Genomic DNA, 20895 nt, shown 5'->3' with positions numbered 1-20895 from the left:
CCAAATAGAGTATTGCAGGAGCAAGATACGCTTTTCTGATTGGATAACAGATACAGGAAGTACTTCTTTGAGCGTCGCAGCACTGCTTATGTCAACACAACATGGCAGAACTATAGAAGGTTACTAGCAGGTATTAATAGGACATATTCAAGGAGAAACGTCCAAAACAGTTGACTAAAACTATCTTTACCTTGGGAATTATTTCAAATGTCGGACACATCTTGAACTACGTATTGAAACCATAATGCACAGCCTAGCAAAAGCGGCTTTGGTCCGAAATAAGTTCATTCAATTACAGCAACTGTCTTCTGTCAGTCGCATCCTCGGTCGTAGAGCAGTGGGTACCGACACCGGAGACAAGGATGAAGTTTATGATGTCGTTATATCCGGAGGAGGAATGGTTGGATCCGCCATGGCATGTTCCTTGGGTGAATGCTGCACTCTATGAATTGTGTTACGTACTAATAATCTATGTGTGTGTTTTTGACTGACTAATACCCACACTTCAGTATGTAATAAAGCAGTACATGGGTTATTATAATATCTACATCTCATTGCCTTTTTAATATGACAAAAGAAGACATGCAAAATACTTGTTGAACGTCTCATCACTTATGTTTCGATTATCCTCCCCCCACTTCAAGGCATGCAGCCCAATCTAGAGGGGAGAAAGATTTTGCTGCTTGAGGCGGGCAACAAGAAGGTGATGGACAGAGTTCCTGACACCTACAGCACCAGAGTGAGCTCCATCAGCCCCGGTTCTGCCACCCTCCTCAACAGTACGGTATTTTACTGCTTATGAACACAACGTTTATGGGTATATCAGAAAGGTGGTTTGATACCCAGCTGAAAAGTTAGTGGTTCAAATTTCAATTTCCGCGGTATTGGTGTCTTTAACTTACCCATACCTGCTCATTTATTTGACCTGCATCTGCAAACACTGACGCTTTGAATTGTATCATGTATCATCATTCATTTATCGGATAAATGACCAGTAAACCTCATATCAATGCAGGGAACATTTTGTTTTTTAAAGTACTTGTTTTATGAGATTTTGTGCCTGATATTATAGTTGAGTATTTGTGTAGGCTAATTAGTTCCCGACATACAGGCAGGCGTCAGTCCCTGTATGGTCACGTAGAATTAGCAGGGAACAGGTGTGGCTGTCATGTGAGTTATGGAGTTATGGTCCTTCCCCATCACCTTGAAAGTTGATATTAAGTTAGATTTATTCCTATTATTCAACTAAGTATGGCAACCTGACCTCTCTCTGGTCATTGGATATTCCCAAATCTGATAAGCATTACCTTAGTAAAAAAACATTTAAATATGTTTGTTTTTGTCTCAGACCTCATCACTACCTTATTAACCAAGTTAATTGTTTCCTATTTGTGTTTGTACGTTGATGGATCTTTTATCATTCACTTGCAGTTTTTCTTTTGTCTTAAATATAATGTTAATATGGCTACATATTAAGATTTGTGTGAAACTAACATGCATGTATTGTACCGACAGGCATTGGAGCGTGGGACCACATCATGAAAATGAGGTGCAAACCGTATCAAAAGATGCAGGTATGTCACTTCTAGGTGTAGAGTGCTTCACTTAAAGGCTTTGTTTTTAAAGGTCCCATGACATGCCACCAGGTGTGGTGTGGTTAGTCGTTACAAGCCGTACAAGCCATCTAATACTCCTTATTTATCATCACGAGGATGTGATGATCTTTCGTGGTCTCAATCAGCTGACACAAGCTACAACATCTTTCACTGTTAATTATTTCCTCAACAGAAGATATAAGCAGTCTTTTGTTGTCGGGATCTTTTGAAGCCATTTAAATATCCAGGGATGGAGCATAATTGAAGTGTTGGAAGGAGGTGCATATCTTAAGTGTGGTGGTGGTGGTTTGATAACAGGTTAGATAACAGTAAAGAGTATTTTGTACATTAGAGCTTAAAGTGCTGCTGATGTCAAGTAAACTGGGTTATTAAACCCAATCTGAATTGAAAGCAACAGTGTCCCTTGTTAATCACTAGTGAGGCTTTATTCATTTTTCTGTTGGATTAGTCTACAAATGCTCAAAATAGTTCAGCACAAGAAAGCTTCCAAAACAAGCCTTTCTTGTGTCCTTTTTTAAGCAGCATTATTTTCCATTTTTCAATGTTATGGTTGCATTCTCCAGGAATATGTTTGCGATTAAAACAACCGCTCGATCAGTTCAGTCGCGTGGTACTATTCGGCTGAGGTTTTTAATTGTTAATTTACATTGCAAACACATAGCAGGCGGTTTAAACTGGCATGCATGTAATTCTTTTGCTCAAATTGATATTATGCGGCTATGCAAATGGAATCAACATGGCACTCTGAGCCCCAGAGGACAACTCTGGTTATTTAAATAAAAGACTGCACCCTGGCATTGCACTCAGCCCTCTCTCTCATTTAGGCCCGCAGCATTCCGGTGTTTATTTATCCAAATCATGTTTGTTATGAAAAAAAAATCTTTTTTGGATTTTGGGACTCCCTCCCCCGGTGTGTCTTCTAATTACGAGGGCTCATGTGAAAGATGGGACGGAGATGAGAGATTATCTGGAGCTCAGACCTATTTTAACAGCTGAGGGCTCAGGATCGCTCCAGGCCCGCTAAGATGTGGCGAGGCCGTACCAAACACTTGACCGCATGGCCTTCTCTCTCCTGGCACAGGATGTCATCATGCAGTGCCGTACGGTGATTATGGTGATATACCTCTCCCATAATTCCTTAGCCCGTACCACCGCCAATTTGGCCCCAGGTGTCCCCATGTTGTGCTGGGCCACTTGGGCACTGGGGGAAATTAAGGGCACCGTGAAATTAAAGTCCTTCCACTCAACACAACCGACCGGCCGCTCCACTTCCAACCGTCCCACGCGTAGTAAACCCACCGTGAATCGACTCCCACGTGAGAATGATCAGATGTTCGTTGCGTTTATCAGGCGCACGGTTCCAGCACTTTCCTCCATTGGACCCAGTAACGAGGAATGTGTACCTTCTCCCTGAAGTGATAAATAACGGCAGTTACCAAGTTTTATTTTTCACATGGGGTTTCCGTCACACAAAATGAAGAATTTTGTGGTTTCTGACAATAAATCTTTTTTACCCTCACCACTTATCGCAGGTTGGAAAACCACTGCCATTAGTGGTTTTCTGGAGGGCATATCCCCCCCGCTTTATGGCACGTTGGAAAAAAGGAGTGTGGCACCATATTGCTTCAGAATGATGGGGTCTGTCGCTATAGTTACAGGCCATGGTAGGATTAGTCTTGTACAAACAACCCACAACCGCACACAGACACACACACACAGACACACACGCACATGCACACTCACACACCGGGGCAAATCATTTAGTGTCTTACGGATTGAACTAACATACATTTAAAATGACAACATAATCGTGCCCTCTCTTCGTTTGTGGACGCATATACAGTTTTTACCGTAATGTTCACAAATATGTCCTTTATTTTATTTGTGTTTCTGCGAAGAGCATGTCCCAACTCAAACATGGCCACATCAAAATAAAAGTGTCCGCTGCCACAGTGAGGCCTTATAGTGTAGCGCCGGCGACGGGCATCAGAGAGAGATGTTATCCCTGTGCCGGAGGCCGCCTCTCGCCAGCCCCCTAAAGCGGCCTCTTTGATGTGTTCAGTTCAATGAGTCGGTGCTGCTTCAGCCCGTCTATATATAGTGAATAGGGACCGAATATAAGGATAGAGTTGTGGAACCGCAGGGATAATTGGCCTCTCATTTAGGTTTGGGATGCCTGCTCGGATGCCCTGATTACTTTCGATAAGGACGACCTGCAGGATGAGATGGCATACATCGTGGAGAACGACGTCGTTGTGGCCGCTCTCACCAGGCAGCTGGACAGCCTCCCCGGTAAGGAACGCCCCCTCTCTGCCCCCCAGGCCCCCCAGCACTTGTAATTGAGAGGAGTCCTCCCTTTTGATTTATCCATTAAGGTTTAATGGACAGAGTCCTGCAGAGAAGCCAACTTCAGCCGCTTCCTCCCATCCTGTCTCCCGAAAGGAAATTTGTTTATTTTATGCTTTTCCCACAAAGTGTCTGTTTTGAAGGGCTGGAGCGGCTCTTGGAGCCTTCTCTGTTTTCACTGCTATTTCAATCAGGCACATCATTTCTTCCTAGCTGTTTCAAAGGGCCTTCGGTGACCTGGCATCCCCACAGGAGCAGCGCACGTGCTGCTGCGGTCTGAGGACTTATTTAAAGACACCATGTGCTTCCCCGCTCTGTCACCTTGGAAGCCCCGTCTGTGTGTGTGTGTGTGTGTGTGTGCATGTGTGTGTGCGTGTGTGTGCGCCACGCTGTATTGTACTTTGAATCAAACCACCTTTTACGCTGTCAGAAACCCAACCCAAAAAGTAAACAAATAATTGCCTCCAAGCCACGTGCTTGACAGTGGAACCGGCATATTTATAAACAGGCATTTGAGAACAGAATCTTTTTTCTGCTGTATTTTCCCCAAACAACAGATGTGCCCGACCGACTGGCCTCACTTTGCGCAAGTCCCGTCGTCGAGCGGGAACACGCAGAGCTCCGCGTTGCGCCAACTAGTCTCCTCCACTGCTCTCCAAGTCACCCGCTAGCTAGTGTTTCTCCCTCGTGTTCGGGGAACCGGTAGTCGATCTGCGGACAGGCGTCGCTCCAAGACGGCAAGACCCGGGCGTAACCTAGTGCACAGAAAAACCCCAAAGGAGCTGGCAGTGTGTGTCGAGTGTGGCTCGGCGTGTTGGTAGATAAACACTATTAGTCCATGCAGTGTGGCAGGCCAAGGTCATTAGGAAGGCCTGCGCTCCGCCAGCGAGGAAAACCAATGGTGTTTTATGGGGCAGTTTATAGATCTTCCACAGCCTATGTTACGGGCCAACGTCTAGCAATCTTTTTCCCTGAGCTCTTTTTAGGTTTTCTTTTTTTCTAGAGGGAAACGAGTAGCAAAGTGTGACCGGGATGTGACACAGAATTATGGTTTCAGAAACCATGATTGGTCACCAGTTGAGCTCCGATGCTTTTGTTTCACACAGAAATCTTCTCGGCACCTGGTTCTATGAACATCCTTTCTGTACCGACCGCGATATATTATCTCTCTTTCTTCTGACACATGTACTAATTGTAGGTCGCATTGGATAATAGCGTCTGATTAATGCTCTGAATGTAAATGTATGTCTTCTGTTCCCACCGGTTCCCATCTTTGTTTCCTGGTTCTCTCCCCAGACATCGTGAAGGTCAAGTACCGGTCCAGGGTGGTCCAGTACACCTGGCCCACGCCCTACCAGTCCGACGGCGGCGTTCCCTGGGTCCAGGTCACCTTGGCCAGCGGGGAGACCCTCAGCACCAGACTTCTAGTGGGTATAGTAGTGGCACCCCACCAGACGTCAGGTGGGTGTAGTAGTGGAGTAGCACCACTCCAGACGTCAGGTGGGTGTAGTAGTAGAGTAGCACCACTCCAGACGTCTAGTGGGTGTAGAAGTGGAGTAGCACCCCACCAGACGTCTGGTGGGTGTAGTAGTGGAGTAGCACCCCACCAGACGTCTGGTGGGTGTAGTAGTGGAGTAGCACCCCACCAGACGTCTGGTGGGTGTAGTAGTGGAGTAGCACCACTCCAGACGTCTGGTGGGTGTAGTAGTGGAGTAGCACCCCACCAGACGTCTGGTGGGTGTAGTAGTGGAGTAGCACCCCACCAGACGTCTGGTGGGTGTAGTAGTGGAGTAGCACCACACCAGACGTCTGGTGGGTGTAGTAGTGGAGTAGCACCCCACCAGACGTCTGGTGGGTGTAGTAGTGGAGTAGCACCACTCCAGACGTCTGGTGGGTGTAGTAGTGGAGTAGCACCACACCAGACGTCTGGTGGGTGTAGTAGTGGAGTAGCACCACACCAGACTTCTAGCGGGTGTAGTAGTGGAGTAGCACCACACCAGACGTCTGGTGGGTGTAGTAGTGGAGTAGCACCACACCAGACGTCTGGTGGGTGTAGTAGTGGAGTAGCACTACACCAGACTTCTAGCGGGTGTAGTAGTGGAGTAGCACCACTCCAGACTTCTAGCGGGTGTAGTAGTGGAGTAGCACCACACCAGACGTCTGGTGGGTGTAGTAGTGGAGTAGCACCACTCCAGACTTCTAGTGGGTGTAGTAGTGGAGTAGCACCACACCAGACTTCTAGCGGGTGTAGTAGTGGAGTAGCCCCACACCAGACTTCTAGCGGGTGTAGTAGTGGAGTAGCACCACTCTAGACTTCTAGCGGGTGTAGTAGTGGAGTAGCACCCCACCAGACTTCTAGCGGGTGTAGTAGTGGAGTAGCACCCCACCAGACTTCTAGCGGGTGTAGTAGTGGTAGGGTGTAGTAGAAGCACAACGCTGCATTCTGCCTCAGGTCTCCTCAGGACAGCCCTGGTTGCTGTGTGAGTATGGATCTGTTTGGTCGTGAGCTGTTGTTGTTTTCTCAGATCGGGGCGGACGGGCCCAACTCCATGGTGAGACGGGACTCGGGAATACCCACGGTCAGGTGGAACTACGACCAGTCGGCCGTGGTCGCCGTGCTGCACCTATCCGAGGTGAAGCTACGGCGGTGACCCTGTTCAGCACACGCATGCAAGCACACGCACACACACACACACACACGAACGGCGACACACACGCACGCCCACAAACACACACGCACACACATTCACACACCACAATCACAGGGTGTGGTCTTATGGTTAGGTTTTATGGAGAGGGTTTGGTTGGTTTTAGGGTTAAGGTTGGGTTTTAGGGTTTGGGTTCCTGAAAAATGACCCCAGGAGGACCTTGGATGGGGAACAGCCCCCCCCAAACACACACACACACTCACACATGTGCATACACGCACACACACACACACGCGCGCATTCACATGCATGCATACACACACGCATACACACACACACACAAACGTATACCAACACGCATAAACAAACACACACACACACACACACACACACACACACACACACACACACACACACACACACACACACACACACACACACACACACACACACACTAAAACAAGACAAATTGCTCCTCTCGTCCGTGTGTATTTTGATTGCAGGAGGACAATCACACAAGCTGTAATTTGGGACGCAGCGATTCCGCTCCCCGCGCACTATTCCTCCATCCCGCAGAGAACAATGTAGCACAGCCTAGCAGGCAGACGCTCCTCCCTGGAGCCACAGGAGTATTCACGTCAGCCCATCACGGCGTGTAATTACTCACCGTCGTGTTCTCGTTCTGTTTGGTCCCGGTCCTCCAGCCCACAGAGAACAATGTGGCGTGGCAGAGGTTCCTCCCCACCGGACCCATCGCCATGTTACCGGTAAAACCCCCAACCCCAGCCCCCAGAATAACATCCCTGTTCAACAAGGGCAGCCGTTGTTGTGTCCTTGTGGATGGGGGTGTGTGATCGTGACGTGTGTGTGTGTGTGTGTGTGTGTGTGTGTGTGTGTGTGTGTGTGTGTGTGTGTGTGTGTGTGTGTGTGTGTGTGTGTGTGTGTGTGTGTGTGTGTGTGTGTGTGTGTGTGTGTTTTTCAGCTGTCGGACACGCAGAGCTCCCTGGTGTGGTCCACCAGCCACCGGCAGGCCGAGGATCTTCTGGCGCTGGATGACGAGAGCTTCGTGGACGCCGTCAACTCTGCCTTTGTAAGGAACCTGGAGTCTGCTCTCCTCAGGGATGGGTGGGGAGGTACTCCATGGAGAGGAGATGGAGAAGGACTCGTAGCAAACTCGTACACGCTTATACCGCGATAGACGGAATGAATGGGAGGTTGTTTTTTTCCGTTTTTTTAAAGGGATCAAATTAACGGTAGGGATCTTCATAATACAGATTGAATTAATTTTCCTGTCTGGGATTAACGAAGCACATCTTATTTTATTAAACCTCAAACCTCAGCCCCAGACATACGAAAAAATTTGGTGATGTCATATATCCTTTCTTTTATACATGCACTGTCATTTGTTTTATGCAGCCGTCCCTTTTGTTCAAAGTCCTGCAAACTACGGAGTGTCTCGCATGCAAAACCCACTGACACGGGGCAAGTCACCAAAGCTTCCTTCTTCATTGGCCTTATTCACTGTGTGAAGCAGAACAGTGAGGACATGTCATTTTGAACTAAGCAGTAAAAAGTCACACGGCCCACCACATTTAAGACTGGTGGAAAGTCACGGTCTGACGATACAAATTTACATTCACCAAATGTACCTCGTAATACGACCTATAAAACCAATATATCGTTTTTTTACTAGAACCGTGTACGGTTTCTCGGTTTCTCCCCCTCAAAACACAATGCTGATGTGTTGTTCTCAAACAATACGGTGTACCTTACGCTTTCGTCCTACGTTGGGGAGAAACTCCTTCTTTTCCCAAGCAGGCTATTTTTACGGGCCCTGCCAGCGGACGGGGTCAGCTGGGCTGAGTCACGCTCGGTCTTGGGCCTGGGCAGCTAATTAAACCTGTGGCTGGCCAGTGTTCGACCATTACTGCATGGAATGTTTTCAAACGGAGCTAATTCAACTGCACGGCCCGGCCAGCGTCTTCTTTTAATTAGCGCTGCTGCCCGGCCACTGCCAAACCATACGGAGGGGAAAGGAAAAGTGCTCTGATCGGCACAATGGCTTTTCTCCTCTTGTCAGCTAATCCCTTTTTGTCCACTCGGGAGAGAGAACAATCTCTATAGTTGGTTCTTGTGTCCTGTAACTCAACTCGGCTACTAAGTCACATGTCTCTCTCTGTCTCCATCTCTACCCCTATCTCTCTCTCTCTCCCCCTCTCGCTCCCCCTCACTCTCTCCCCCTACATCTCCTACATCCGTCCATCCTTGTGACCCTCCGTCCCCAGTGGAGTAACGAGAACCAGTCGGAGCTGGTGGAGACGGCCGGCTCTCTGTTCCGCAACGCCCTGTCGGCGCTGATGCCATCTGCCGGCTCGCCGCGCCAGCTCCCCCCTAGCGTGGCGGGGATCGGACCCAAGAGCCGGCTCTCGTTCCCCCTGGGCGTGGGTCACGCCGCCGAATACATCAGGCACCGGGTGGCCCTCATCGGGTGAGCTGGGTGGTGCGGCGCACGGGTTAATCTGGTCTGATGTTAACAGCAGCCCTTACCCGGCTCTTTAAAGGCTCTCGCTGGGAGTAAATGATAGCCGACTCTAGCAGAAACTGTCATCCGAAGCAGTTTCGGCGTGCGGCCGAGAAAAATCAAAGCATGCAATCCAAAAAATCGGAGCGACTGCAAATCTACTGCCAAGTTTTGACCAACTTCCTAAATAGACAAATGGACAGCGTGCAGACGAGCTATAGGAATACGACAGATGAGGTTAGAATATCTGTTTTTGATTGGATTCCCGAGCTCGGTCACAGTCCAACTTTAATGTAATAATTCTCGTGTTCCATCATTTCTCTGTGTCCCGCTGCGGGTTTTGTCGTGTGTTGCAGGGACGCGGCACACCGCGTGCACCCCCTGGCGGGACAGGGCGCCAACCTGGGCTTTGGGGACGTGGCGCTGCTGTCGCAGGTCCTGGGCAGCGCAGCATTCGACGGGAAGGACCTGGGTCAGTGAGCGCTGTAAACAGTTGACTGGGCTGCAGGCGGAGCCGCTGCGGCCGGAGCCAGGAGAGCTGGCCTCAGCCGGAGCCCCGAGTGCACAGGGTTGAGGCTGGTTCAAACAAAGTGTGTGTGTGTGTGTGTGTGTGTGTGTGTGTGTGTGTGTGTGTGTGTGTGTGTGTGTGTGTGTGTGTGTGTGTGTGTGTGTGTGTGTGTGTGTGTGTGTGTGTGTGTGGCCAAGTGCTCTGCGGCCTAGAGCTTCAAAGCACATACAAACCCGCTTGTTCCAGGGAAACGTACAGAAAAAACATCTGTAAAATGTACAGGACATCTGTAAATGCATTGATTGGTGGCCTTATCCTACTAACGAATCCAAGCATAATGGGCGCAATGTGCCTCAGGGGGCAGAGCGGGTTGGCTGGTAACCAGAAGGTTGCCAGTTCAATCCCCGGCCCCTCCTAGCTGAGTGTCGAGGAATCCCTGAGCAAGACACCTAACCCTGACTGCCCCCGGGCGAGCTGGCTGTCGCCTTGCGTGGTTGTCACCGCCGTCGGTGTTTGAATGTGTGCATGAATGGGTGAATGTGGGTGAATATTTTAAAGTGCTTTGAGTGGCCACCGGTTAGAAAAGCATTATACAAATGCAGTCCATTTCCCATTGAATGCTGATCTCGTCCGTCTCCCCTCCAGGAGCGATGCAGCACCTGCTGGAGTACGAGACGGAGCGCCAGCGCCACAACCTGCCCATGATGGCCGCCATCGACCTGATGAAGCGCCTGTACTCCACCAACGCCGCTCCGGCCGTCCTCCTGCGTACCTTCGGCCTGCAGGCCACCAACATGCTGCCACCACTTAAAGTGAGCCCTGTTCCTCCCCCCCCTTCCTCCCCTTGTCGTCGCCATGCTGACTTCAAGAGCAAGGCGCCCGGCCCTCTCATCATGTTCCTCGTCCGCAAAAGTGCACCCCTAGGCACCAGCATCGGCCACCTGTCAAACGCATCGGCCACCTTCTACCCCCCCCCCCCCCCCCCCCCCCCACCAGTGATACCCCTCCCTGCTCCCACTAGCGGCCCTGATTACATGGAGCTTAGTTCAGCGACATCTATAATTTCCAAGGGCTCCGAACCTACTACTACGGTGTCTATGTTTAGCCCCCAAATTTGGTGTTAGCGAAAGGTTGTGGGTGGGGTTGTGCAGGGCTGGCCCTCGGGGCAGTGGACAGTGGTGTTGGCTCGTATTTTCACACCCCTTTTATTACCGACCACTCCATGTGAAATGGCTTCGTTCCCTGCGAAGTGATGCAGAGCAAAAGGACTTTGATTGGTCCGGAGGCGATTCGCTGGCAGGTTGACCGTGTAGCAGCCCAACCTTGGATAGTTTTCACTAGATAAAGTCACTCCAAAGAAACTGTGGTTTAACTGTACACTGACAGGGAGCTAGTGTGAACGCGTTGCGGATATGCTTGTTAACGTGAATGACTGTTGATTGCTTTTGTTTGTTTTTCTCGTTATAGGAGCAGATCATATCTTTTGCAAGCAAGTGAAGAACGACTGCCAGACTCCCAGTGGACTTTGCTCTTTGCGAGTGGAATGTAAAGGTGTAAATAAAATGTTATTTTACTCACAAACTGAGCCTGTCTTACTTCAGGGGCGCAGAGGTGAATAGGGATTTATTGTCCTGTATTGTCCTACTATTAAAGTAGTAATCAATGTGAGATTAAATGAATATCATACGTTATTGTAATAGCAATATTAACAGTACACCATTATTCAATTCATAACCATAGGAGGCCTCCTCTTCACACCGTCAGGTGAATATGATTCAGTCCAACATTTGAGTTTAATGCACAATCTGAAGTGTGATCGTGTTATATTAGCCAGGGTAAACCCAAAAACTTCTTCATAAGCATAAAGTTGACAAGAAATAAGTAGGGATTTACACAATGCACATTTGAGTGTTTTTATTAAAACATATATTTATAGTATACAAATAGTTCACTGATGCACACACACATTTAGATGTTCCATGGAGACACACACACACACACACACACACACACACACACACACACACACACACACACACACACACACACACACACACAGAATGTACATAGGTCTGTCATCAGGTGATTCATCTGATTAACAAGAGGGCATTTCTGAGCAACATTTGGAATGTAAAAGCATTTAAGTAAAAGTGTTTCACAAATACAATTTTACATGGTATTTACAACAGTAGTTATTGAACGTTTGGAATATTGGAAAAAAAAGGCACCGTTTGGGGAGCAGTTACAGACATATTTGGAGTTATATGAAGCACAAGTACACTTATACTGTATAATTAGATCATCTTTCCTTTTTAAATATTTGTACAATTCACAAGAAAAAAAGAGCTAACAAATTGCTCTTACTGGCTGTGACAAATATGGCGCTGGGCAGATAGAGTTTGAACAATAAGTTTTGTCTGTAGATGTTTGTATAAAACAAGTCATCGCTTCAAGCCTATAATATCGTTATAGACTGACGGTAACTGCAACTTAGCCATGCTTAGGAACTATTCAACTGCAGGCCTTACAAGTATACGCGGCTAAACTACAGGCATTTACATCCCACACACTCCACCACATTTGGCCATCATGCAGCACACACTTTTGCGAGAATTAACTCTCCTACTCAATTTCCTAGTTCCCCTGAGTCATGGCAAATGCAATGCTCCTTAGATAACTATGTACAAGCCTGGTGAAAGACTACCATGCAGCAACAGTATCTGCCATTAAAGTGTGCAAAAAGGTTGAGGCTAACTATTATATTTTGAAACAGATTGTCGCGCTCCTGCATCGTCTAATGTCAACCAAATCTGTCCTGTTGAATAATTTATATGTTAGGTCAAAATGTAAATAACAATGAAAGGAGTTCTAAGTATCTGGAAAACAACCTATTATCGCAATCCAATCCCACTGCGTTAAACAGTGTGCACCAGGACCAGTGAAGTACCTGTAATTCCCTAAATACCATGACTCCATAAGTAGCTTTGTAGGAACTCTCCACTCACACTTAAAGCTGGGTGTATACAACAGCAATTCCAAGAACAGACACCCATAAGGTAGCAAAAAATGTGAACGCCTTTGCTTACAAAAATAAAAACAGCCAACCACTTGGACGTGGGGGCTGAACATACAGTAGAAAAGAATGCCATATCAAAAATAAGTGTTTTGTAGTTTTCCCCCAAAGAGATTTCAGGGTTGCTGAGGTTAAAGAGAGATTGTGATAGATGGGACAGAATTCTTCCCTAGGCTCGGGTCTGTCTGTGGTGTCCAGGGAGAGACGCCCTGCCGCGTGCTGTCCCTCGTCGTCCACCGTCGGTATGTCCGCGGCGGCATCTGCGTGCGTGTCTCCGTCCTAGTGGATGTTGAGGTTACGGAAGTGGTCGAAGGTCGCGCCCAGCGCCCAGCTCGTCTCCACGTTGTTCACCTTCTTGGCCAGCTGTGGACCAGAGCACGAGAGTGAATATTTTGTCCCACCACTGTTTCCCTCCGTTCCATGTGGAGGTTAAAGCCGGTGTTGACCCGGGCTCTCGCTGCCTCTTACCTGCAGCACGGTGTTGTCCTTGAAGCCGAAGCCCTCCTTCAGCAGGCAGGTGATGTAGGTCATGTCCATGCAGAGGAAGGGGCTGATGGCACGGAACTTGGTCATCTGGTTGCACACTGTGAGCACAAGCAAGTCATACGCTGTCACACACCGGATGACGTTCACACACACACACACACACACACACACACACCTCTTTGGCAGAACAGCGATGTGAACAGTGTGTGATGCACAAACACTCGCAAGAAGTCATGCGTCTCGAGGTGTTTATAATATTAAAACCACGTTTTCTATCCCGGGTGCGACATAGCTGCAGGAGGTCAACGTCTGTGTTTTGTTTTGGTTTCAGGGGTTTTCTCGTTGCTTCCCGGGGCAGAAAGGAGCCTGGGTGGCTGAGTCGGGGGCTAGTGTGTGTGGGGTTTGTGGGTGGGCAGCAGGGTGCCAGGTAGCTGCCTGCGGGTCAGTGAGAGGCTGTGGGTGGGCGGCGGCGCTCAACAGACTCGGTGTGTCTCGGTAGGTGTTAACCCGCGGCTGGTGCCTTGCTGTCAGGTGCCGTCCTGCCTTGGCCGGAGCCGACAGACGTCCCGGCCCCGCGGCTCTGCCAGCCCGGTCCACGCCGGGTCATGTGACTAAAGAGTTGTTGTTGCCATGTAGAAGCACTTGCGTAACAAAAATAACTAAATGGTCTTGTGCCTAGCATTGATACTTCTAACCTCTGCAGATGCTGAGTGTGGAATTATGAAATTGAAGCCTGAATGTTAAATGTCAATGTTTTGACATTAGAATGTTGTGTATGTGTGTGAGTGAGTGAATGTGTGAGTGTGTGTTGAGTTTCCATCGGTGAATCGCTTGTGAATTTTCGGATATCTCCAAACCCTGTGCATAAGAATGCCAGGACAATGTGGGCTTGCATGTTTTTCTAAAGAGCCGTTGGGTGAAACACACACTTATCCTGAGAGTCAGTACCAGTGTGCGTGTTTTCCCCAAAGAGTTTGTTGTTACGAGACAGACAAAGGTAAACAAAGTCTCCAAGATAGTCGTTTGTCGGGCATATAAACAAACTGTGTGCCCGGAAGGTTGGTTCTGTACATCTTGAATCAAGCCCTCTTTGTACGGCCGGGAGAAAACATCTCACCTTCTTTGGCTCTCTTCTTGAAGTCCCTCACTTCAACCATACCGCCACGACTGCCATCTGTCGGAAGGTGGAAAGAAACACATAAACACCTTCTCTCTGCAGTGAGCGGTCACTTTACAAACAGAAGTGTGGCGCCCGGAATGAGAGGGTTCTCCTCGCTCACCGATGAGGCCGGACTCCACGGCTCGGTCAAAGTAGTAGGAGAAGGCGTAGAAGACGCTGCTCCCCTTCACCTCGAAGGGCTGGTGCACGATGCCCTTGATGACTTTCATCACCTCGTGGTAGCAGAGCTTGTAGCCTGCGTAGCCTGGAGGAAGAAGAAGAAGATGGATGGTTGGTTGCAGTGGGGGGTTGTACATTTACATTTTACATTAAGGGGCATTTAGCAGACGCTTTTATCCAAAGCGACTTACAATAAGAACATTTGTCATAAGAAGTGCAACAATATATCGCTGTCGGTACAGTAAGGATGTTCATAGAACATGCAGTGCAAGTACAACAATCGCTAGGCTAACCAATTCCCCGTGTTACAGCAATGATAGCAGCTACTGCAGTTGCTACACAGTTAAGTACTATAATACAATACAACACAATACAATACAATGTACAATGGTGGCCAGAAGGGGGAGGGTGGCTATGCAGAGTCGAGGTGGACTCTATAGTCAACAATAACGTTCTGCATCGTGGGGAACCGTAAACACAGGATTGCGGGCGAGTGATGGCACGTGCACGGGGGGGTTGAGTGTGCACGGGGGCGATGGCGCGCACGTGCGTACACGACGGCCGGCCGGTCGGAAAGCGCCCCGTCTGAGGTCCCACGGAAAAGGGGGTTCAGGACGGGGACGTGCTGGTTTAGTTTAACAAGGGAAGCCCCGGAACGACCACTTTCACACAGACCCAGGGGACGGGCTGGAGAAACCATGTGCTGACACTAAACACGGCCTCTAGGCCTGTCTATTTTTACCACATAATTGTGAGTGGTCAGGATGAAGCCGCTTGTTACCCTGAAGAATATCAGCTGGGGGGGTTGAGAGCTGTCGCTCCCGGGCTACTCGACTGTGGTAATGGGAGTCTCACATTCTTTCCCTTTCTCTTAAACACAATGCAGGCTGCAGCGTAATTGTTTAAGAGGGAGGACGGGGTGAGGGGATGACAACACGGGTTTGGCGCCAAGGATCCCACGGAGTGTTATGGGAACATTTCCTTCACTGTGGTTTACTGTAGTCTATTGTCTCCACACGCGGGCCGAGAACGCACCGATCAACAGATCCACTGGGAGCGCTGGGGACGGCGCCAGCCAACCTCAAAGCGCCTGGATCTTACCATCAGGAATCCCGCTGACTTTGTAGGTGATCCCTCCAAAAGTCACATCCTCCTGAAACTTCTTGGGCAGGCACGAGCTGGTGAACACCTTCCAGTCTAGACCTGAGGAATAACGGGCGTTTAGTTGAAGGCCTCGCTCTGACCCATCTACCTTCTGAACCGAGGAGAGTGAGGAGTGCGGGTATTTTACCGTCAGCTCTGAGCGCTCCCAGGGTCGCCAGGCGGGCTGCATATAGCCCGTTTCCAAGGTAGCTGTTGTGGTCGCGGGGAAAAGGAAGCGTTGGAAAATGTTATTCATGGAAATGCACGGATTTATATGTTCTCTATGTTTACATCAGACCACTTACAGGCGAGCCATTGCGCAACGGTAATTTCAGGGTGCTGCTGGTACCGATGTCCCAAACAAAGCGAGGCATACCTGTGTGTGTAGACCTGGTAGGTGTGGTTGAACATGTTGAATCTGGCGATGTAGCTGGGCGGCGCTGAAACCACTGTTTTCTGTCGGACCGGAGACAGATGTTGTTTGGTGTTAGTGACTCAAAAGGGTCAACTCGTGTGTGTGTGTGTGTGTGTGTGTGTGCGTGTGTGTGTGTTTGTTACCCTCCAAACACACTTACTCATCAAATTAGATGTTTTGTGTACCTGAGACTTTGGGAGGAATGTGATCTGGGTGGAGCCTCCGCCTAAATCCAGGATGCCCACCGTCCTCTTTGTATTGGAATACAAGTGACCTAAACAAAACAAAGACATAAATACACTTAACCTGCCTGCTATCAACAGCCGGTAAACAGCAGCCCGGCCGCCTGAGTCACGGGCTGCATTTGGAAGTCATTCCCGCTCCAAACACTGTTCTGTTCGCCGGCTGTTTGTTTTTACCTCGCCACCGCCGACAAAAAAACCTATTAGAGTCGTTTATTTTGACTGCAGTTAACACTGAGCCCAGTGTGTAATGGGAGGGAAGCATCTAATATAGCCAGCTGGGCAGAGGGGGTGAGGGGGCGGGGGGGGGGGGGGGTAGCACGATGTGTCAGACAAGAGACCGGAGTCTTCCCCTGCACAGAGGTGCTCTCAGATGTGAGCCCGTTCACCATTAGCATCGTCATAGCAACACAGAAAGCCAATCGTGTCTTACCTGTCAGGAAGTTGACTGTGACCCAGGCCAGGATACCTACGGCAACACAGGCAGGGAGCAGAGCATTAGCGTTTCCATTTCAAGGAGAGAGCAACTGTCTCGGATTCAACTTCATTACCAATGACATCACACAAAGACGCAATTATTTGTGTGTGGGCAAAGGGTAGGCAGCGCTCGCAGTTAACGAAGGCTTGAGTTTCGTTTAGCTTTTACTCTCATTAGGTCTGCAGTTTAATGGTGGCTGGCTGCCTGTCTCGCAGGGCGAGCCCAGGTAATTACAGCTCTCTCACATGTGTCACGGTATTGCACCAATAAAGCGTGGAGAATATATGACACATAACATGTGATGAGAAATGACTGGGTCAGGGTGTCTTAAGGAGCACTGTGGAGGATCTCTTTAAATTGCTGGGTGTGGGACCAGAAGCTTCGACCAGGTTATTTAATTCTTAGGGTTGAGGTGTTGACAAACCTCTTGTTAGTTGAGTTTCACCACACGCGTGTGTGTGTGTGTCGGTGAGATACAACGTGGATGAACACAGTGTAAGCAGTACCCTGCAGGAGAGCATCTGGGTCCATTAAACCATCGCTCTGACAGATGTAGGGATATTAACGGACTGGCAGATGTAGAGATATTAACAGGCTGACAGACGTAGAGACATTAACAGGCTGACAGATGTAGAGATATTAACGGGGTGACCACAAGACGTTTTGAGACCCAAAGAGGTGACGTACCTTCGTTGGTGCCATTCATGATGGAAACACTGTTCTTCGGGATGAAGAAGGGGGACTCCGCGAACACTTCCCTCACCTGAGAGAAAAACCACAACAATCAACAACCATCACTATTTATTTAACCAAACCAACATTGGTCTGCGGATCGGCGCGTTTCCTCTATCTGCTCCACGGCAGACAGGCGGCGTTCCCGCCTGAATGACAGCGCTGCCCGCCACATTTATGGTGAAACAGTAGCGTGGATTTGATAATTCAAATGATATATAATGCTTCTCCACAGAACCCCAGAACAGCTGTTTTTTTTCACATGACGGCCACCAAATGGGCAGGCTGGCCTTTTTTTTTCTCAGGCATACTTGTAAGCACTTAGCGGTTTCTTGGACGGGTGGGGCCTCTGCCAAACTGTCTGTGGCCGGGGACAGAACGTGCCTCACCTCATCCAGAAGAGCGTTGGCTTTGTCTTCGGGCAGAAGACGCAGCCCCGCGGTGGCCTTCAGGACCACGGGGGTCTGCTTCCATTCCTCCTCGGGGACCGTCTTCTGAGCGAGCTTCAGCAGCTGTCTGACCGTGTTGCCACCCTGAAGGCAAGACGTGCAATCGGTTACCAACCGGCATTTTTCAGCGTGCGTGGCCGCATAGCAATTACCAGAGAGAGGGAACGAGAGAGTTGGGAGGTTGAGGGGGAGAGAGAGATAGAGTGTGAGAGAGAGAGAGAGAGAGAGAGAGAGAGATAGAGAGTGAGAGAGAGAGAGAGAGAGAGGGGGGGGGGGGGAGAGAGAGAGGGAAGAAACAGAGCGGGAAAGAGCGGGAGAAAGATGGAGAGAGAAAAGAGAGAGAGAGCATTAGAGTTAGCATGATAGAAAGTAACTAAGAGAGAGATTGTCGAAAAAGAACATTGCATTTCAAAACCAAATACATTGTTGACTGATTATATAAATACACATATTAGAGGCAGATATTGAAACTGATCTAGATAGATGAGCAGTGCCCTCCATAAAAAGTCATTATATGGATCATTATGCTGGCCGAAATAGCCCTCAATATTTGTGTTGTGTAGCTGACGGTGCATTCTGTTTGAGTTATTCACATGTTGAGTGATTGCATGGTGGTGTAATATTACCTCTTCAGGTGTGTCTTTGTATGCAGACAAACCAGGCTTCACTGCATGGTACAATTCATTGTCCAAAACCGGCAGCTCAACTACAAGATAAGGGAAAGACGGTCAGAATATCCATCACACCATGCACAAGTCAACCCATAGCACATCTGCCAAATGTTTATTATCCAAGACAGACAGCCACACATAGTATGTATCTTGGACTCTCGTGAGCAGCCTAGCAATTTCAATGTGGAGGCAGACATGGAAATGGAATACAGCTACTTTTAGGCTTTCTGTCTTGCCCATGCTCTCTCTCTCTCTCTCTCCCCACCCTGCAGGCACATGTTTGCCTTAACACCACACAGTGAATGACCTAACAGCAGCACACACACACACACTCTGGGAGCCGCTTGCAGGGAGAGAGCCAGCCGGAGAGCGAGGGGGAGAGAAAGCAAGGGAGACGCCTTACCTGGGTCCTTCTGGATAAACTTGTAGATATGGATCCTGGTGCCCGTGCTCCCGGCGTCGAACATGACCCCGTAGAAGACCTTGCCCCTGCTGAGAGGCGCCAGGGCGTGGACCATGGCCGCCGGGGCCACCTCGGGGGACTGGTCGGGCTCCTGGGCCGGGTGCAGGGACTCGGGCGCGGGGTGGAAGACCTCCGGGATCACGGGGTAGGTGGGCGTGGCGGGCTGCGCGGCCTCGGGCAGCAGGTTCTCCGTGTTGGCCGAGTGCTCGCGGTAGCGGTAGTGGGGGACGAAGCGGTGGTGCCGGTAGTACGTGGCGTCGGCTCCGAGGACGGCAGCCAGCAGCCCCACGGAGAGGGTCAGCAGCAGCCTCAGTGGAGCCATGGTTTTCACGCACGGAGAGGGTTGGACAGAGAGAGATGGAGACAGCTGGTAGCTCTTAGCAAAGGGAAGGAGAAGCCTTGGTGGAGGTTCTTGTTAAAACGGAGCGCCTTCTCGGAGAGGGGGTGCGGATGGTTGCAGAGAGGCGCCGAGGACCACCGCCGGGAGAGCTCGCTGAGAGGGGTGAGGCGCACTAGGGAGGGAGAGGCAGCATGCAAACTCAGGACGGTCTGCTCATCCGCTTACAGTATATAAAGACATAAGGAGATGGCACGTGGCCACGCCGGCAGCAGCCCTCGGCCAATCCCGAGGCGTTCCATCCCTGCTCTGCTCCTGAGGGCGCCCCCTCCTCCGCGGGTTGGAGTACCTGCTTACCAACAGCTTTTTTCCTCCTCCTCGTTTTTTTTTTCTTTTCTAACATCATGCTTATTTATTTTTTGTAACCTCCTCAACTCCCAGCGGGTCACATGGAGCCGGTGCCCTTAAACTGGTTAAAGGGTAGTTGTCAGAACATCAAAACGAGTGGCTCACACTCAAACTTCAAGCAATGCTCTAAAAATAACCTTTATGAGTGTATTTAATTAAGACTTGGAGAGTTGTTTGCCTGCACTCTTTACTCTTTTACTCGCGCAAGTGCTTATAATCCAATTTTGGCACTTCTCCTAGGTTAGGAGTGATGCAACAAAACTTTCTATTTCACCGTTGATGACTTGTTAATTAGAAGCTTTCTTTTTTTATGCACGGAGGGAAAAAAAGGTCTCTGTGAAAGGCACGCTCGGAGGTTAAATGGCGTCATCGCTGCTTCAAGTTGCACGGGTTTGTGATTTTTATTTTGTTTAATGTTCAGTTCACCATGGCTCCGTCATTTGGTGGTTCGTTTAGAGGGATTGCCGTTACGAATCCTAAAGTGAAGATCGTAAAAGTTGCCTGACAATTGACTTGGCATGCTACATGACTTAGAGAGGTGTAGTATAATCACTGACTAAGCCCACTGCTCTTTTAAACGACTGTACCTTTCAGAAAGATGCACCGATGGGGATTTGAACTCTTACTGGGCATGAGAAGTTGAAAGAATGTTAGCAATCATCTCCCTCCCACACATTTCTGTACTACTAACCACAGGCTTCCTCGGGGAGGAACGCAATTGAGCGGCAAGTGAGCACGGGCAAATGCATGAAAAGCGTGAGTAGATAATATTTATTTGGTTAAGGCTGGAGGCTGGCATGGCTCTTCAAACAAGCAATCAGACACACTGATTGCCATGTAATGCAAAAAGTTAATTCAGAACAGAAGACGGGCATGTGAACCTAAAGACTGAAATGCAATAGCAATTATAAACGGATCAGGCTGTGATTATCACCAGCTAACTCGTTTCTCAGTTCAGTCACACACCGTTGTTCAGTTCCCACACTGCCCGGCGGCCAGTCCATCAGAGCTGTTTCACCT

At 49.2% G+C, this 20895-nt stretch overlaps 2 protein-coding genes across 2 annotated transcripts; one reads left to right on the top strand and one right to left on the bottom strand.

Moving 5' to 3' along the window:
• The first annotated feature begins 54 nt into the window (after window positions 1–54).
• coq6 (coenzyme Q6 monooxygenase) lies at window positions 55–11220 on the top strand. Its single transcript, XM_030356986.1, has 12 exons — window positions 55–428; window positions 645–779; window positions 1516–1574; window positions 3782–3908; window positions 5259–5389; window positions 6488–6595; window positions 7315–7377; window positions 7593–7700; window positions 8896–9098; window positions 9488–9603; window positions 10285–10451; window positions 11107–11220. Exons 1-12 carry the CDS (start codon window positions 245–247, stop codon window positions 11134–11136), a joined length of 1431 nt encoding a protein of 476 aa, XP_030212846.1. The 5' UTR covers window positions 55–244; the 3' UTR covers window positions 11137–11220.
• Window positions 11221–11634: 414 nt separating this feature from the next.
• On the bottom strand, window positions 11635–19792 carry entpd5a (ectonucleoside triphosphate diphosphohydrolase 5a). The gene is made up of 13 exons (XM_030356985.1): window positions 19071–19792; window positions 18623–18702; window positions 17937–18080; window positions 17503–17578; window positions 16771–16806; window positions 16281–16369; window positions 16057–16136; window positions 15829–15890; window positions 15639–15740; window positions 14479–14622; window positions 14316–14372; window positions 13181–13296; window positions 11635–13075 (listed from the first exon to the last, which is right to left on the bottom strand). The coding sequence occupies exons 1-13, from the start codon at window positions 19450–19452 to the stop codon at window positions 12992–12994; spliced, it is 1452 nt and encodes a 483-aa protein (XP_030212845.1). The 5' UTR covers window positions 19453–19792; the 3' UTR covers window positions 11635–12991.
• Window positions 19793–20895: the final 1103 nt, after the last annotated feature.

The sequence above is a fragment of the Gadus morhua genome, chromosome 5 (assembly GCF_902167405.1).
Source record: "Gadus morhua chromosome 5, gadMor3.0, whole genome shotgun sequence".
Lineage (NCBI taxonomy): Eukaryota > Metazoa > Chordata > Actinopteri > Gadiformes > Gadidae > Gadus > Gadus morhua.
The sequence above is the reverse complement of the archived record's forward strand: the minus strand, read 5'-3'. Positions and strand labels throughout refer to the sequence as shown.

Excerpts from the sequence above, each read along its gene's own strand:
- coq6 (XM_030356986.1), top strand. The coding sequence starts at position 245 with ATGCACAGCCTAGCAAAAGCGGCTTTGGTCCGAAATAAGTTCATTCAA. Across the intron at positions 780-1,515 it reads TTCTGCCACCCTCCTCAACA|GCATTGGAGCGTGGGACCAC; the intron begins GTACGGTATTTT and ends TTGTACCGACAG. Across the intron at positions 9,099-9,487 it reads CACCGGGTGGCCCTCATCGG|GGACGCGGCACACCGCGTGC; the intron begins GTGAGCTGGGTG and ends CGTGTGTTGCAG.
- entpd5a (XM_030356985.1), bottom strand. The coding sequence starts at position 19,452 with ATGGCTCCACTGAGGCTGCTGCTGACCCTCTCCGTGGGGCTGCTGGCT. Across the intron at positions 16,137-16,280 it reads CATTCCTCCCAAAGTCTCAG|AAAACAGTGGTTTCAGCGCC; the intron begins GTACACAAAACA and ends CCGGTCCGACAG. Across the intron at positions 13,076-13,180 it reads AGGACAACACCGTGCTGCAG|CTGGCCAAGAAGGTGAACAA; the intron begins GTAAGAGGCAGC and ends TCTGGTCCACAG.